The sequence below is a fragment of the Oratosquilla oratoria genome, chromosome 14 (genome assembly GCF_046742065.1).
Source record: "Oratosquilla oratoria isolate Oo_2021 chromosome 14, ASM4674206v1, whole genome shotgun sequence".
In the NCBI taxonomy this organism is placed as follows: Eukaryota; Metazoa; Arthropoda; class Malacostraca; order Stomatopoda; family Squillidae; genus Oratosquilla; species Oratosquilla oratoria.
Genome location: NC_134790.1, coordinates 12,468,306 through 12,488,103, shown reverse-complemented (window position 1 = coordinate 12,488,103; position 19,798 = coordinate 12,468,306). Strand labels below are relative to the sequence as shown.

The window sequence follows — 19,798 nt, the reverse complement described above, 5'->3', positions numbered from 1 at the left end:
ATAAAGATCAGGGTTTCTGTGGTGGTCGCCTTGACAACACATAACAAAGCTAGTAGAAGATGACCCAGAGATCGCGATTCGCCTGAAACACGGAATCGTCGCAACCATTTCCGTTATCTCCACCCGAATTCGCTCTCAACACTTTTAAACTTTACCTATATAATAGACAATCTTGTTGGTCTTTTTTTTAGCAGAAATATTGAACGCATAACATTACTTTCTTTCCAGTATTAACCTCTCAAAAACTGACTTCAGTCTGATCTTGACCTTCATCTTCCGCTCCTACTCTGGTATCTTTTTTCACTTTCCTGTTTCTTGTTATATATACAGTCCTCTTCATCATCTCTAAATTCACCATCCATACCGGTAACACACCGTTGGGGCTGGGGGGGGGGGGGGGGATGGTACTATGTCTACATTTATAGTTAGATGGGGTGTGGTGGTGTGGGTGGGGGGGGGGGGGGGGGGGGGGTGGGGGGGAAAGTGGGCGGGGATTACCCAATTCTTCATCATAGGCACAAGGTGGTGTATCGGTTACTTCCATGTGGGATGGAATTTGTCAAACACTCGATCCTCTGATAAGCGATCTCCGCAATATGGGGTCTTGCGCAGTTGTTGACTTGCGCGAGAGAAGCGCTCTTCTTTACCACAACTGAGCACCTGGATTCTAATTCGGCTACTGGATTGGCCTTTGCCTGCAAGTTCGCAGTCTTACTCTTTTTCCAGCAAGTTCCACACAAAGACGATTTGTGTGCGGCCTCTACCAGTACGTGATGGTTAGCTTTGCTGTTTCTCTGAGCTCACGGGGAGATGAATCCCAAGAAAACACCAATTGATATTGTATGTTGTTACACACAGACACACAGACACACACACACACACACACACACACACACACACACACACACTTACACACAAACACTCGGTAGTGGCGCGGTTGGTAGGATTTCCAGACTGTCAGTACCTGCGGTTGATGGCGGCGGCGTTTTTTATCTGGTTCGAATCCTGCCCAGGGTCTTGAAAATTATTTCAGTTTCGCTGTGCTTCGAGTCGTTACTCCAAACTCTCGTCGGGCGGGGAGTTGTGTGTGTGTGTGTGTGTGTGCAAACTTGTGTCGTGTGTGTGTGTGTGTGTGTGTGTGTGTGTGTGTGTGTGTGATAGAAACTGTGTGTCCTGTGTGTGTGTGTGTGTCGTAAGGTCATAGCATTACCCCCATAGATCGGTCAATAAGAAAGTTTCTGAGCTCCTCTTCCGGGAGTGTAGCGCCGATAGCGCTTGTCGATCACGAAAGTCCAACACTGTGATCCAAAGACCAAGGTGAATCACACAGCACACACACGCGAGGGGAGTTTCACAAAAAGTAATGCCTCCTAATTTTTTTATTCTGCACCACGGGGATTCAATGGAGAGAAACTGTTTATGGCATTAATAATTTTTGATGACTGAACACTTTCGTACTCATAATCGACATTTTCAACTCTCTGTTGCAGATACTGACGATGTGACAGTTTACAATAGAAATAACACCTGTCGTGGGGATTGTGCGTCAAAAGCAAAGACTGCGTCACTGAATTCCTCCACGCAGGAAGTATTGAACCAATCGACAATCCACGGGCGCTAGGTGAAACGTTTACGGAGCTGAAGCAGTTGATGATCAGCACGGTATATAGGGGATGGGTTCGTCTGAATTCTGGAAGTGGCGACAGAGATGTGATTGACAAATAAACCGCGCTCCGGACGGCCATGGATATGCCCTTAAAGATCATCGTGGCGAAAGCTTGCATTAGGAAGGAAAGCGAATTATGTAGAGAAATCAACTTCTCGAAGCACAAAATGTCCACATCGTTTTATGTGGAGCCTATTCCTAATTCCTTCGTTAGCCTCTCCACTTTTTTGAGACTTACGAGTAAAAAAAAATTAGGCATTAATGTATGTATGTATGTATATGTATATATATATATATATATATATATATATATATATATATCATCATATCATATGTGCATCTTGAATATATATATGTATATATAAGATATATAAATTTGTTGCTGTAAGATATACATATTAGTATATGTTTATATATATACATACAACTATATATATAAACTGTATATATATATATGTATGTATGTATATAATTTGTGTATATTTTTTTTCTATGTCAAACCACAATGCACTTTAATCCTAAGTCATCAACGTCAGAGGGAGGAGATACTCGTGGGAAGAACCAGCATGCAGATAAATTGAAACGTCAGAGAATAACTAGGCCAAGGACTCGAACCCTTATCGCTAGCACGTGGCTAAGTGTGTTAGTGAGCTACGTAACCACGTTTCAATTTCTGCATGCTGGCCTCCACGAGGTCTCCCTCGATGTTGATGGCTTAGAATTAAAGTGAGTTATTTGTGGTTGATAAAAAAAAAGGGATATCTGTTCACTGGGGCCCATTTAGGTGGTTGTGCGCACACTACACACACACACAACGACAAAACACGCCACACACACACCACACACACACACAATACCACACACACACACACACTATACAAACACCACACATATAAGAATATATATATATAAATATGTATGTATATATATGTATAGTAGATAGATATATATATTAATTTAATATATATAGATATGTCGATGTAATTGGTGTGTGTATACACTATATATACATATATAGATATATATATATATATATATATATATATATATTAATATAAACTATATATATATACTATAATAGTACACAAGATCAATAAAACACTGGACATTACGTTCGGGTTTGGACGGTGCCTCATATATCAAACCCTAATCAATATGTATCTAGCCCCCTTTTTTTGAGTGACGGATCTACCTGCAGCCATAGCCAGGTATGTTCCAATTTGCCTCACACCTGAAACTTGGAGCAGAGTGGATTAACTCCATGAAAATTGAATTTTCCGGCAACTGGGGGGTGGGTTGGGGGCATCTGTCCGTCCTCTCATGCCCGCGTCGTATGAAATTTGATTCCACACGAGTTTCCCTTCGCCTCCCAATTGGCGTCGGCTTCGATTAAATACTTCTGTGTGGTCATCCCGCTGTTTCCATTACTATGTGTGTGTGTGTGTGTGTGTGTGTGTGTGTGTGTGTGTGTGTGTGTGTGTGTGTGTGTGTGTGAGATTGTGTGCTTGCGTGCGTGTGTGTGTGTGCGTGATTGATGGGTGAATTCACTCATGAATATTGGAATCACGTGTTGCAACTCGTGAATCGACAGTTATTTCCCTCCAGGAAGGGAGCCTCGGATAGAAGCTCATATATGACCGACCTATGGGTGATATTAATGCTATGACCTTGCACACATTCACACCCAACACCCCGCCTACGAGAGCTTGGAGTAACGACTCGCCATAAGCGCAGACGGATTACTCGAAATTAATTCGGCCTTGGGTATGTGTCTTCCCTCTCTCTCTGGGCGAGCTCTGTGTGTGTGTGTTGTGTAAGTGTGTGTGTGATTGTCGAATGTGTGTAGTTGGTGTGTGTTGTGATGGTTGTGTTGTGTGTGTGTGGTGTGTGATGTGTGTGTTTGTGTGTTTGTGATGTGTGGTGTTGTGTGTGTTGTGTGAGTGTGTTTGTTTCCTAGGTATCATTTCAAACCTAAGCTATATATGTCATTCATATTCCATCAACTAAGTACAAAGAACACGGACCACGGACTCTGGAAGGAAAATCAACACCGTTGCTTATGATCATTCTGATTTTCAAATTTTTCCTCAACACTTTATACAAAAATACATTAACAAAAACCCATCCCCTCAACCACAAATTTCTAGTATTCTCAAAGGAATATAATCATTACTCCAAATAATAAACTCAAATAACACATAAACAGGAGTATTGGTCCTTGTATCACATTCTAGTAACTTATTTAATATACTTATGTAGAGGTGTAGAGGAGAAGAGAACAGGTGGGGAACGTATGTCAAAGGAAGCAGGTTGTTCTGTATTCCTTTTTGTGACCTGAATGTCGACAAGCTTATCTAAATGAGGCGGAGGAGGGCCTAACTTTCAAAAGGTTCAAAAACCTCTTTGAACCCCTAGAATGACGTTTTCCCTGCTAACAACTTCCTTTTCTTTATGATTTTGTCTGTAAATAATTCATCTCCCTTCTTGTCTGCATCACAAAAGATTTACATCAGTAATTTTATATATAGTCTCTGTCTGATACCATCTTAATGTAAAAGTTTTAGTGACGTTAAATGTTAAATCTCTTTAGTCAGTGAATTTGCAACACAGAAAAGACTGTATCAGTATTTATGAATATTCCTTCTGATACATCTTCAGAATCGTATGATTGTATTGTCGATGTATGTCATCTCACTTTCGTCAGTATTTGCTCATCGCGACTGCAGCGCTCGTAGCGAGGCGAAACAATGCCTCATTATTTCAATGGATACACAATCTTGCCTATACTGACGTAGATGAAACAGAGATGGTTCATCTATAATATTAGCGTAGTTATATGTCTGATCATTATCGTCAGTCGTTTTTCTTTTATACAGAATGAGTGAGATGAAAGATAAGAAACGCTAGTAAAACGTCCATAACAACAAACAACAAACAACAACAAACAACTTTGAGAATAAATATTTGAAAACCGTCGTATATAGGAATATGTGAACGGTTACTCGCATGAGGAACTAAATTAAGTTATGCGCGAACCATCAATATTTGTATTAAAATGAAGTTACGTTAACAGCCGAGCGCACCAAAAATTTAATAGTAACCTAGAGGTCGGCATTGTAGACGAGGAGGAAATAGAGGGAGTGCTAGCTCGAATCTTATGTAAACAGGGTAGCTGAAGAGAAGACAGGCAAGAAGAAGAAAGAACGAAGGCAAGAAGAGAGAAGAAGAAAGAAAGAAAGAAGAAGAAAAAGAAGAAGGAAGGTAAGATGAAGGCTCAAGGTAAAGTCTAACGAAGAAGAAGATAAGAGAATACACATCGAGCTCCGGCCTCAGACGAAATATTCATATAGCACGCTAGTCATTGACAGTAACGCAATTCCATACACACGTCTGAAGGGGAAAAGAAGAAAAAAGAATGAAGAAGAAAGAAAAGAAGAAGAAGAAGAAGAAGAATGAAGATATAGATAAAGTAGAAGAAGAAAAACGTAGATTGATTAAATCCATATGGTGTTCATAACGTGAGAAACTTAGGCGAATTGAAAAAATGAAAACAGTCGTATCTAAAAAAAAAATAATAAGTATATAGATATATATATTCACTGTTATTAGTTAAATTAGTATTCTATGGCTTTAAAGGAGTTCAAAATATTCACTAGCCGATGGCACCTTTTTATGCTTTTTTTCACACTGATCACTATCACATGAGACTCTTTTTAATTAAATTCTTTAACTTCCAACTGATTGATTAATTATCTAAATCCTTGCGTTTACCTTTACACCTTGGAACACCTTATAAAAACGTCTACTAGATGACAAGCTTATCTCTAAATCTACCGTTAATCCTATTAATTTGACTCGTATTAATAAGTTTTTCTAGAACAGCGAATTTGATGAGACCAGCACAAAAAGGGGGTTTTTTTTGGGGTTTCCAGGTGTCCTTTTAAATCGTTTGTATAAGTACTAACACGTAAGTGTTTTTGATTCCTGAACTGACTCTCGATTGGAGCTTTTAGATTCTTCACTACTTGTTTTCCTTGGATCCGGTTCTTCTTTCTAACTCAGCGTTTTTTTCTAACCGTAGGGATTTTACAACGCCCACACCACCCCGGGCTGCTGAAGTCAGATTATAGGGGGTGCTGGGAAGTGATGGACACAAACAATTCACATATGATATATGTATAACTGATTACCCAGTTGTGCATATTTGACCTTTTCCATACTATTTTTTTTTTTTGTGGTGTTCTTATTTCTTCTACAAAAATAAATATTGTCAATTTTGTTTCAGGTTCTAAAGAAATCAAGAAAAATAAATCATCAAGCAGTACACATTCACTTTCTTTTATCCTTCTAATGAACGAGATTGGGGTGCTGGACTGCTTAAGACATTGACCAACAGGTGGATGCTATGGTAGGAAAAGGTTGGGAAACGTTGTTCTAACTGTTCTGTAAGCTGTTACATTGTCCAAGATCTTCAATGGGTTTATGGAACTCGATACCTAACCAGAGAAGATGTGGAGTCATAGTAAGCGGTCAGGGAGAGGTTTAAACTATATGAGAGGTAAAGAGGTCCAGTAGATTTTGATTTTTTTTTTTTTTTTTTTTAAGATTAGTCTCCAATGATCAAAGACATGCTATACAGGTCCTGGGGCCCGTGTCAGGGGCGTTACTAGAATACTGATAACGGTCATAAACTTATACAGGGGCCGGTGGGGAATGAAGGGGAGATAGTGTTAAAGATGTGTGAACAAGTGATGAGCATATATATATTGACTACATCCTCGACGTGATTAACGCAGTCATGATTCACGGCTTTAGACAAAGATTAACAACAGAATACAACAACAACAACGAACTTAACACATCAACAACGGGGAACTCAGCTTCAAGCAATAACATTAGCGTTTATTTAGTGTCCTATCTTCACCACAAAAAACATCACTATATCCATCACCCCCCACCCACCATCACCGACACTATTACCATCACCACTATCACCGTCACCACCCTACCACCACAATACACCACCACTATCAACATGTCACCACCACCACTACCACCATCACCAGACCACTTACTACCTTAACCACCATCACCACTACCACCACCACTATACCACCACCACTATCCACCGTCACAGCCACCACCACCAACACCACTATCACCGACACTAACTACCACCATCACCGTCATCCCCACCTATCACTCAACCATCACCGTCACCACCACCAATCCACGCTTCACCACGAATCAACCACCACCATCACACTACCACCACCTAGCAGCAGCCCAGAGAATTTCTTCCTTGATGGAGTAAAAGGGCGCTAAATTTACTGACACAAAATCTTCCTCCTTGATGAGATCGGGTCCGAGGAATTGTGACGTATTGACTGGTCTGTGATTCCGACAACTAATTGTGGGGAAACGGGTACTTCCATTTCAAGAGGAAACAAGCACGAAAGGAAACACAACAAGAATCCTTCCTCGAATTTTCTAGATTTCCTTTCCATACCCGTGGACTCAAGTCAACCCACAAGGAAAAATCTTATGAATGATACGAAGTAGAACAAAGGAGGAGGAAGATTGTCCCTAAACCTAGAAGCGCTGGAAAAAAAAACATCCAAAAAGAGAAAATGGAATACAGGTGGGGGGTTCGTGTGTCACCACCATTAACCCAATGATGTGTAGAGTTTGGGAAAATTTACTAATCTACGACCAATTCGCGGCCTTTTGTCCTCAATCATTTGCTGACGCGGCCTCTCTCTCTCTCTCTCTCTCGCTCTCTCTCTCTCTCTCTCAAAATGAAAAGAGAATCAAAGAGGAAGTCTGGGCGGGTGGCCAATCACCACAATAAACTAAGAAATCTAAAAAGAGAGAGAAAAGAGAGAGATATGTATGTACAGTGAATCGTAATGTATGTATGTATGTATGTGGTATATATATATATATCATATATATATATATATATATATATATAAGATAAATATAAAGATAGAGTACAGTGAGAGAGAAGAGACTAGACAAAGAAAGAGGTAAAAATGAGAGAGAGAGAGAGAGAGAGGAGAGAGAAAAGAGGGCAGAGAAGAGATAGAGTAGAGAGAGAGAACATCGAGAATGAGAGATGGAGAGGAGAGAGAGAGAGAGAGAAGGAGAGAGCGAAACGAGGAGAAAAGATAAAGCCTTAACATATAATATTTTGAGGGGAAGCACCCATCCCCAGCCACCCGAAGCCTTTGCAAGACATGAAGGATGGGGCCAGAAAATATTGACTTTCAGTATTCTAAGGACTGGCTAAATATATGGCCGGAAGCGGCCCTGAGTTGCTGTAGTGTGGGGTCAATATTGGAGGATGGGGAAAAGAGGAAGGGAGACGAATGAGAGGAGAACGAGAGGGAGGGGGGAGGGGAAAGAGGGGAAGGGCGGAGTCAAAAAGAGAAAGAGAGAGGAAGTGGAGGGAAAGAGTGGAGGAAAAGGAGAGAAAGAACAGTTAGCGGAATTAGAAAGAATTAGCAAGATGTGAATGAGTGCGAGAAAAGGAAGACAGTACAGGATCTTAATGTGGGAAGGCAAAGAAAAGAGAGGAGGAGGGAAGTGGGGGAGGAGAAAAAAGAAGAGAGAGGAGAGAGAAGATGAGGAGAAGAGAGAGAGAAGCAGAGGAGATGAGATTGAGAGAGTGACGCGAGAAGAGAGCCAGAGAGAGAAGAGCCGAGAGCAGATGAGAGATGGCGAGAGAGAGAGGAGGGATGAAGATGAGAAAGAGATGGGAGAGAACTTGTTGTAAAAACATGTGTTCAAGCCGCGCGAAACGGGTGTTTCATATCTTCAGGCAGCATGGGACAGGCAAAAAGAGGGAGTGAAAGAGAGCGAGGAGGAGGAGGGAGAGAAAAACGAGATGAGAGATGAGAGAGTGGATCGCGAGAGAGAAGAGAAAAGAAGGGGGAGGGGGGGAAGGAGAGATGATGAGAGAGATGAGAGAGAAGGAGAGAGAGAGAGAGAGACCGAGAAAAGAGAGAGAGGGAGAAAAAGAGAGAAAAAGAAACGATCATTACGGTGGTACTGTTCGGGGAAGGTGATAATAATGATAGTGATCGTGAAATGATGGAAAACGATGATTATGATAGTGCTGCTCCTGACGCTGATAATGATGATAACGATAGTGAAAAGATGGAATATGATGATGATGATGAAGATGATGATGATAGTGGAAGATATGAGGATGATGACTGTTAGAAGTAGTCCTAACTCCCTCCTCACCTCTTCTCCTCACTCTCGGTCCTCACCACTTCTCTATCCACGACATTTGACCTCCAAGACCCCCCAAGGAAATCGCTCATGGGGCCAGCAGGATGACTAACCATTCTAGGGGTCTGCCGCATGACCACCACAAAGCCTTTTTGAAGGAACTAACGTGCGATACCCACCTCATACCCTTCGTCTACGTGAATCAACGGCCTGAGGACGCTTTTGCGTCCGACTTCCCTAGTCTCACACTTGACTTCATGGCAATTAGGTGCACGGGTCATGACCTGCCCGACCGTGTATATAAAGGAGGAACCAACGACGAGGATTTAGATCGCCTTAGACATCATACGTGAGGCTGGCTCACTGCTCCTTGCATTCTCACCTCCCACCCATCCCCGCAAAGCAGATCGCCCAGGGACATGATTTGAAACACAGTCGTCACCTACCTCGCCGTTCTCGTTATCCTCCCCCCTCCCACTGGCGCCCAACATTCATTATTGAATAAAACCAGCCCTCCATCAGAGTTTGCTTTCAACCCTAACTATGATGAAGGAGGAAGAGCAGAAGAAGGAGGAGGAAGAGGAATAGAAATGGGAATTGTAAACCCAATAAAACTGTAAAATAAAAGACTTAGAGACGAGGAGGAATAGGAGGAAGAGCAGGAGGAAGAAGAAGAAGAGGAATAGGAATGGGAATTGTAAACCCAATAAAACTGTAAAAAAAAAAAGACTTGCAGGGGAGGAGGAATAGGAGGAAGAGGAAGAGCAGAAGGAGGAAGAAGAGGAAGAGGAATAGGAATTGTAAACCCAATAGAATTATAAAAAAAAAAAAAAAGAAAAAAAAAAGAAAAAAAAAAAGACTTGCAGGGAAGGAGGAATAGGAGACAGAGGAGGAAGAAGAGCAGGAGAAGAAGGAGGAAGGAGAGGAAGAGCAATAGGAATTGGATTTGTAAACCCAATAAAATTGTAAAAAAAAAAAAAAGAAGACTTGCAGGTTAGGAGGAATAGGAGGAAGAGGAGGAGGAAGAGCAGAAGGAGAAGGAGGAAGAAGAGGAGAAAGAGGAATAGGAATTGGAACTGTAAACCCAATAAAACGGTAAAAAAAAAGACTTGCAGATGAGAAGGAAGATGAGGAGGAGGAAGAGGAAGAAGAATCACAAACCCAATAAAAACGATAGAAGGGACACTTGCAACGATAGGAATTGACAAAGACGAAGAGAAGGTAGAAGTAGAAGTAGATAATTGAACTGCGCGGGATGAGGAGGTCAAGAGTAAGAAGCAATCAGTTAAATCTATACTATAAGGAGAGGAAGGAGGAGGAGGTGGAGGAGGAGGAAGAAATAGACAAACGAGCATCAAGTGCGAAAAGATGCTGGGTGGAATAGGGAGTGAAGGTGGAAAGAGAGGGAATGAAATGAGCATAGAAAAAGGAAGAAGGAGAAGGTGGAGAAGGTGGAGAAGGTGGAGAAGGTGGAGAAGGTGGAGAAGGTGGAGAAACGGATGAGATTAGGAAAAAGAGAGAGAGAGTCTGTGAAGGAATTCAATTACGCGAATACGTAGATAAACATTCCTCCATCATATAATTATAGATTGTTGAATATTGCATTAGATTTTTTTTACTTGTATGGGTATGTATGTACGCGTACATGCGTGCGGACAGCACACACACACACACACACACACACACACTTGCATACACACATACGAACAACACACACACGCACACACAGACATACACACACACACACACACACACACACACACACACACACACACACACACACACACACACATGGACAGATACACAAATTAAAACGAACGAACACACACACACACACACACACACACACACACACACACACACACACACACGGGCAGATACACACACGAACACAAGCGCGCGCACACACACACACACTCACTCTCACACACACGCACACACACACACACACACACACACACACAAACACACACATATATATATATATGTATATATAATGTATATATAATATATATATAACACATATAAATACATATACATATACATATATATATATATATATATACATATATATAATATATATATAAACACCAAACACATGCAGATACATACATGAACAAAAACACACACACGCGCGCGCACACCACACACTCACACACGCACGCACACTCACACAAACCATACATTTGTTTAAATATGTTTTGGCGAGAGTCATGCATTTTAGATGAGTGACGAAAGAGGAGGAGGAGGAGGAGGAGGAAGAGGAGGAGGAAGAGGAAGAGGGAGAGGAAGAGGAAGGAAAGGAACATAGTTATAAACATCGCGTGCACGTAAGGGACGAATTCATTGGCGCCAATTAACTGCACACGTTTCACTAAGTGTACGCCAGGACGTTTGGTGATAGTGAGGGGGGGGGAGGAGAAAGATGGGGGGACAGTGGGGGAGGATGGGGGAGGAATGGGGAGGCAAAAATTGATATACTGCCCGTAAGTCTTTGGTATGTTGTGGTTGGAAACATAATTACCTATATGAGGTACATTACATATTGACATCAAGCGTACCTCTTTTCGCTAAAGCCTGGGAGAGACAACTACAAGACCTCAAGCTCTCGTGTGTTTCGTTTTGAATTTGTGAAAAAAAACTATAAATATTCCCTTGTCCATTTTCACTAGGAATTCTCTTTCTTTTCTGGTAGTGTTTATTGGACTCTCTCGCACCTGAATTTTGAAAAAAAAAAAAAAAAAAAAAAAAAAATCAATGAAGAATTAGAGGCGGAATTGGGTATCCTGATAGAGTCTGCCACTATCGTATTCTTGGCTAATCGGTTGTAGATATTGATGTTATGTAAACTGTCGGTATGCATGGCCCCAAAGTAGTCTTCTTCTTAGAAGTAGTAAATAATATATGGAGTACCCAACGTCTTCACCAAAGGGAGTGTAAAATTTGTCTTTTTTTTCCCCTGTTAGTAATATATATATATATATATATATATATATATATATATAAATATATATATATATATATATATATATATATATATATATATATACATAATATAATATATTATATATATATACGTATATATATACACATATATATATATGTATATATATCATATATTTATATATATATTTATTTTTTTTATTTTTATTTTTATATATTTATATATATATTTGTATTTGTATTTGTATTTTCATTTCATTCATTTTATCTGGATATTTATCATAATAATATTATATTATTTAATACTAATAAGTTATCATATGACACTTTTTAGGATTCACACATTTCTACACCAATCACTTCACTTACAATGTAACACCATCGATCAACATTCCACACACACCTTAGCTGTTTTGTAATAAAATCACAACAATTTATTTTATTTTTATCACTTTTGTATTAAAAACCATTGTACAACAAAACGTAACCCACCTCCAAGGAGGGAACGCGGTCTTACTCAGACTATTGTATACCGCCAGCTTCAACTCCAGAGTCAAATTTCTCAATGAAGAACGCATAGAGCGAAACCGGTCAGGAATAAACTCAGATAACTCGGAACTAGACCCGTGACTATATTTTTCCACCTTCATCAACTTGTCATAATGTACCAACATATATATGTATATCAATAATTGGCCTATGAGAACGAATCTTATTCATTATATTCTACTTTTTCTTTCAATTGGTATTCTATATCTTTTGTTATCTTCGATTTAAGTTATTCTATCATGTTCTGTTTTGTTTTATTTTTCCGTTTTGATGTTACTTTTATTTCATTTTATACTATATTAATTTATTTTCTTACCATTCTATATTATTCAATTTCGCTTTATCTTATTCTATCTTAATTTATTTAATTCTGCTAATGACGATCCAAAGTACGGGCAATAAACTTATTATTATTATATCATTATTATTATTATTATTATTATTATTATTATTATTATTATCATTATTACTGTTATCATTATTATCTTACTATCATTATCATTATTATTTTATTATTATCATAATTATTATTATTATTATTATTATCATTATTATTATTATCATTATTATTACTATTACCATTTTGCTTCAAAAAATCATAGTTGAGGAGCCTACGCCAGGAGGCACTGAGTAGCTGCGGCCGAAGCCGTCACCTTTGCTCTATTAGGCACTCTGGGGACTGTTTGGGGGCAAGTAGTAACAGTCACTGCTGGGAATCGGAGAGGAGTGCGGGATTCGAACCCACGACTAGGCGAATGCGAGACCAGCAAGTTTCTGATTACGTCGCCAGCTCACAAAAAATCTATATTTTGACTAGACAGATCATAATGATGCCTAGCTAATCTACAAATACCCAAATTTGTGTCAACGACTGTACTATAAAAAAAAAACATACTGAGCGAAATATTATGGCACAGATGAACGCTGCAAAATGAAAAATCATGACACTTGGTTTACAAAGACTTTTGTTCCAAAAATTATCAACTATTTTTTTTTTACTTTCACACTCTGTATATGTAACCCCTCCCACCAACCCTAATTCAATTCTTCATAGACAACTAGAAATATCTAAATCACTAGGGGAACAAGGAAATCTTACGACACGTATATATATAGTTCGACAGTTCAAAAAGTATCGCTCAAAGGGTATTTGATAACAAGGTCGGTATGCGAAACATTATGACGCTGAGTCAATGTCTAGGTACTTTATCTATTATCTATACGGCATAGTCTGTCGCTGCCCATAAAGAACTATATTACAGGAACACCACCACGCATGTTCCGTTATTCATCGTCCATTGTTTCGTAATGTTTCGTATAAGAGGCGAAACTTTTTGGAATGAATGTACAGAAGGTCACGGGAATAATCAAGGACTTTAAGTAGGAAACATCTTGATTTTATTGTACTTGATTATTCATTTATCTATTTATCCATGTGTATATCTATTAATTTTCGTAATATTTATTTATTGATCTACTTATCTGTTTGCTATTAATTCTTCATTTATTCATTAATATATTTATTTTCTTTATTATCTATTTATCTATTTATCAATTTTATCATAAACGCGTTAATCAATAATTCATTTATTTATTCATTCACTCTTAGTATTTCGTCATAGAGAAGGAGGAAGGTAAGGAGCCTACGCCAGGAGGCGCTGAGTGGCTACGGCCGAAGTCGTCACCTTTGTCCTATGTACATGCGCTTTGGGGACTGTTGGGGGACAGGTAACAACCATTGCTGGGAATCGGAGAGGAGTGCGGGATTCGAACCCACAACTAAGCAGATAGTACTAGATAAAGATGATCATTCTTTCATTTCAGTGGATATTATCTTCCAATCATATAACTGCGTGATACTGGTCCATAAGGGTCACCTTGAGAGTATTTACAATTGGGAGAGAGAGAGATAGAGATAAAAATAGAGAGAGAGAGAGTAAAAAAGAGTATGAGGGAGAGAAAGAGAGAAAGAGAGAGAGCAAAAGAGAAACAGAAAGAAAAAAGAGAAAGAGAAAGAGAACGAGAGAGAAAAAGAAGAAGAAAATACAGACCTAACCAAACATAGCACCAATTCCTGAATCCACCCATATTCATCACTTTGGGAAAAAAAAACTACACCAAACATTATCATTTGGAATAAAACAAAATGGACGGAACGCAACATGCCAATACTTACATTAAAACTACTGAGTGGAATATTAACCTTGGAGTCCCCAACACTCATCGGTTCTGTAAGCGGAGTCGTCGTGGCAGAGGGCGGGGCTCCCATACCCGAAGAGGGAGTTGTGGGTCTGCTCATGATCATCGCCCCGTGGACTCCAACAACTCCCCCAGTCGACGTGGAGTTACTGCTGGGGGAGTTACTGTTGGACGTGGGAGTGGTGGAGACGAGCGGGTGGTGAGGTGGTGGGAGTACAGGGGCTCCTGTCGGGGTGTTGTGGTGGTCAATTTGGGGCTTGATGTCCAAAGGTTCTTCGTCTTCGTCGTCAGAACCGCCGGGACCTCCAACGAAAGCTTCTGCAAGAGTGAGGAAGAGGACACTTTATGCTGGGGCCATATCCTGCTGGCCAATCACAGCGTGGCCCAAAAGTCACTCAGGGATTTTGCTTTTTAATTTTAGATAAATACCTTATTGTTACAAATACATGAGTGGCCCAAAAGTCACTAAGGTTTTATTTTTAATCTCAAATAAATGCCTTATTGTTACAAATACATGTGTTGAAATTTAATACAATATACATTAGGTGAAACAACGCTATGGATAGGGATGACAGGTGGTAAAGGACATGGAACTGCCTAGTGCAGGCTCTATGGTCTCTTGCAGCCTCCTCCATTTTCTCATGTTCTTATTTAGATGATGGAAAATCATTTGCATTACTCCTCTTTGATCAACACGCATGCATTACGTAACATCCCTGAAAAAAAGGTTCATTAATAACCTCAGTGTCCTTTGGGCCAAACTGTATATGTACAATCACATGCAAAAGTTTTGACCTACACTACAGTTTTCACAACTTCAATATGATTTTTTTTTTCTTTTGTCGGGTGTGTCATATAGTTTCCTATTCAGCTTACAGTTAGGTCATTTTCTTGAACAGACAAGAGAAAAAGTTGTCAGACAAAGAATTTGAATTTTGTGTCATGAAAAAATCTGGGTGAGTCAGAACTTTTGCTCGTGACTGTACATCAACATGAAGACATAAGATCTCGGGTTCTCTGTCTCTCCTTCTCACTCTTTATCTCTCTCTACCTCTTTATACATCAGCATGAAATCGCTCTCTATCTCTTCCTCTCATCCTCCCTTTACCTCTCCACACACACATACACACATAAGATGAACGGAGGGGGAGACAGTTCTTCCTGACGTCCCTCTCACAAGACAAACACAAGCAGGTACATATCATTGTATCCTAGTATATCTATCAAAGAAGTTCAGTTCAAAACAAGTAGTGCCAAGGACTACAATCCTCGCCCGGCAATAGTTAATGTAGTGTAGCTTAATATGGATTTGCTCAGGCAAGGGGGTGAGGAGCCTACGCCAGGAGGCGCTGAGTAGCTGCGGCCGAAGCAGTCACCTTTGTCATATAGATTTCTTGGACTGTTGTGGTAGGTAACTAACAGTTACTGTTAGGAATCGGAGAGGAGTGCGGGATTCGAACCCACAACCAAGCGAAATGGAGACCAGCACGCTCCCGATTACGCCACCAGTTCTCTGGTATGGTTTATATTACATGGTGAAAGATACACAATCCTAATAGAAAGTGCATATATGTAATAATTTTCGAGTTATTGATATCTTAAATGCGTGACCTTGAATAAGGTCAGGTCACTTCTGGGCGGGACTGAAACTCAGATCGCTGAATTAGCGGTTGAGCCGTGTGTGTATGTTTATATATATATATATATATATATATATATATATATATATATATATATATATATATATATATATATACACATATGTTTGTGTGTGTGTGTGTGTGTGTGTGTGTGTGTGTGTGTGTGTGTGTGTGTGTGTGTGTGTGTGTGTGTGCGTGTTTGTGTGTATGTGTGTGTGTGTGTGTGTGTGTGTGTGTGTGTGTGTGTGTGTGTGTGTGTGTGTGTGTGTGTGTGTGTGTGTGTGTGTGTGTGTTTACCTAGTTGTACTTTACGGGAAGGAGAGCTAAGCTCGTGTTGTCCCGTCCTTGTATCTCTCCATATCTAGTTTGTGTGTGTGTGTGTGTGTGTGTGTGTGTGTGTGTGTGTGTGTGTGTGTGTGTGTGTGTGTGTGTGTGTGCGTGTGTGCGCGCGCGCGAGAGAGAGAGAAGAGAGAGAGAGAGAGAGCTTGTACATGTACATATGTGCGTGTGTACATGTGCGTGTGTGTATGTGTACGCGTGTATTTACGATCCTGATATATGTGTATGTCTCATTGTACAGGCGCTCAGAGATGCGAGAAAATATGAGAGGCTCTTGAGAAGGTGCCAGTGCAAAAGGGCGAAGGAAGGAGGGAAGGAGGGAAGGAGGGATGAGGAGAAGGGGGTGGGTGGGTGGGGGGGGGAGTCGTAAGTCACCGTACAAGTGGCTGTCGCCAAGCCAGCACCTTTGGCGCCAACAAGCCAATTACAAGGACGCGGTCGTTACATCATTCATTTCCGAGGTCGTCATTACCTCCCGAAGTGATTGGTGTGAAGTCTTTGCTAATGAGATACTAATGGTTCTTCTTCCTTCATGCGACGAAGATCTCTTAGCTGACAGTGTCTGGGAGCTTCTGTCCCTCGAAGTCTAAAACCAAGAGGTCAGTTCAGTTCGGGAAGGAGAACAACGACATGACGTCATAACGGTTTTTTTTTCCTTTGTTTTCTTTCAGATTTCTTTTCCAAATGGAAATAATCTCTTGAAGACGATTCTGAACTCAAGAAATTTAAGCAGATTGTGAGTCTTGGCTTCCTATTTGGCGGGTTATTCCTATGCATCGTCGAAGGCATTTTCATATTCACCAGGAAACCACTTATCATGTATTGTTTGATTCCTGTAATGACAAAGTGATAACCTACCTAACGTATTGCTTCTTCTCCAGGACTCATACATACATACATGCATACATACATACATACATACATACATATACTAACGGCTTTTCCCCCCTTACAAGGGAGGTAGCCAAAGTCAAAGGCATAAATCCACTCCCACCCATTTCATCCCCACATACTCCACTCCCATTCACCACTCCTCCCTCCCATTATTCTTGCCTCCTCCTGGATGACGGGTCATCCCTGCAATTCGCCCACTGCCCTGGGTCAAAAGCAATGTAGCAAGGCATAGCACATCCACAGCAAGGCCGCTTCGTTTAATCGGCGACCCTCCCCCTCTCCGTCCCCTCATGCAGAAATGGAGAAGACGGGGAGAAATCCCTTCGGGCTGCGTCAAAATATCATTCGTACATCATACACCCTCACCCACCATACACCACCCACTCCCTCCCATGCATCACAGCATCGTCCATACACAACCATTCTCCAGGACTCACCAATGCATAAGTATTTTTCCTTCCTTTCGTCAAGGTTAAGGTAATGGGGATCCCTTCGATTTAATACACATAGTTACTTCTTTTTCCTCACCCTGAGTAAGTTCCAAAAAACCTGGTTTCGTCCCAGCGCATCCACAATTATTCCCTCGACAATGCATTATTCACTACTAACCCTCTCACCGTTTTCTTCTGATATATTAGAACCGAAACAAACGTATCTTCTGTTGTTGACGATTTAGTGCATTTCTCTGTACAAGATTTTTTTTTTCAATGAAAATTGTATCTTGTAAACTAAAGTGAATATAAATACATCAGTAGGTATACTTGTATATATCTTGTATGTGTTTTTGGCTCTCCGCTGTATTACATTTCATTTCATCGTCATAATTATGTTAGACATCATGCACACGCCAAGTGTGTCTATTTCATATGTCCGCAGGTATACTTAACGTTCCTTCCCCAAATATCAAAGTATTTCGTACCATTTTACAGCTTTAATCTCTTGTCAAATCTTCACTGAGCTTAACCAAAACATGTACACCTAAATATCTATACAGATCGAAACAATCACACCTCAAGTAATCTTCATTCTATACTAAGTTCACTGCAGTCCTTTACATAAAAAAAACTCTTCCCCTTTTATCCCCCTGTAAACGACCACGCCCACCAGTGGGCGTGACTATTAGCGCGCCCATTACCACAACATCCAACTAACCGCGGAAACTTTAGCACCACAATCGAACTTCGAGAAACTCGACTTCGAAAACAAAACTTCGTTTTTTTTTGTTTTTGTTTTTTTTCGTTCCATCCACGTTTACTTACTGGGTGACGCCCACCACTACTCGAGCTTCTGTGTCATCACGCCCTGGACACGCCCAGTTGGGTATATTGGTCTCTCCACGCCCATCTGACAGCGGCCAAATGTCTGTGGGTCCACATACTTTTCACCCACATCGTCTTCCTCGTCCTCCTCCTCCTCCTCCTACTCCTTTTCTCCCTCCTCTTCCTCCTTCTTCTTCTCGGTATTCCTCCTTCTATTTTCCCTCCTACTTCTTCTCCTTCTTCGGTTCCTCCTCCTCCTTGTCCTCCTCCTTCTCCGGTTCCTCCTCCTTTTCCTTTTCTTCCTCCTCTTCCTCCATCTTCTCCTCGACTTCTCCTCCTCCTCCTACTTTACCTCCTACCCCTTCTTCTTCTCCTCCTCCTCCTCCTCCTTTTCTCCCGCCTCTTCCTCCTTCTTCTCCTCGGCTTCTCCTCCTCCTACTTTCTCTCCTACCCCTTCTCCTCCTCCTCCTCCACCTTTTCTCCCTCCTCCTCCTTCTCCGGTTCCTTCTCATCGGCTTCTCCTCCTCCCCTTCTCCTTTTCCGGCTCCTCCTCCTCCTCCTTTTCTCCCTCCTTCTCCTTCTCCTTCTCCGACTTCTCCTCCTCGGCTTATCCTCCTCCTCCTCCTTTCCCTCCTCCCCTTCTCCTCCTCCTCCTTCTCCTCCTTTTCTCCTTCCACCTCCTTCTCCTTCTGAGGCTCCTTCTCCTCTCCCCCTTCTCTTTCTCCTCATTATCTTTCTTTTTTCCTTCCTCAGCCTTCTCATCATTCTCTCTTTTACTTTTTTATTTTCACTTTATTTTTCTGTTTCATAGCTCTTTTCGTTTCGTCTCTTCCTCCAAGTTTTTTAGCTTCTTCTGATTCCGTGTGTCTGTCCATAGTATTTTATTTGTCTCCATTTTTTTATATTCAATGCCTAATGCATCTTTTCGTACAAGCTCAGATACAGAAACGGACATACATACATACACATATATACATACATACATACATACATTGATACATATATACATACATACATACATACATACGCACATACATACACAGATGCCGAACCACACACACGCGCACACA

The 19,798-nt window shown here is 40.7% G+C and overlaps 2 protein-coding genes across 2 annotated transcripts in view; both read right to left on the bottom strand.

The window, feature by feature from the left end:
• Positions 1 to 8,997, bottom strand: part of LOC143032585 (uncharacterized) — a 40,541-nt gene extending 31,544 nt beyond the window's left edge. Inside the window, exon 1 of the mRNA XM_076197451.1 lies at positions 8,931 to 8,997. Coding sequence (XP_076053566.1) covers positions 8,931 to 8,997 — 67 coding nt within the window. The remainder of the gene's footprint in view (positions 1 to 8,930) is intronic.
• Positions 8,998 to 13,303: 4,306 nt separating this feature from the next.
• LOC143032584 (uncharacterized) overlaps positions 13,304 to 19,798 on the bottom strand; it is a 39,122-nt gene continuing 32,627 nt past the window's right edge. Inside the window, exons 3-4 of the mRNA XM_076197450.1 lie at positions 14,574 to 14,914; positions 13,304 to 13,321 (exon numbers count right to left, since the gene is read on the bottom strand). Of these exons, the coding sequence (XP_076053565.1) occupies positions 13,304 to 13,321; positions 14,574 to 14,914 (359 nt within the window). The remainder of the gene's footprint in view (positions 13,322 to 14,573; positions 14,915 to 19,798) is intronic.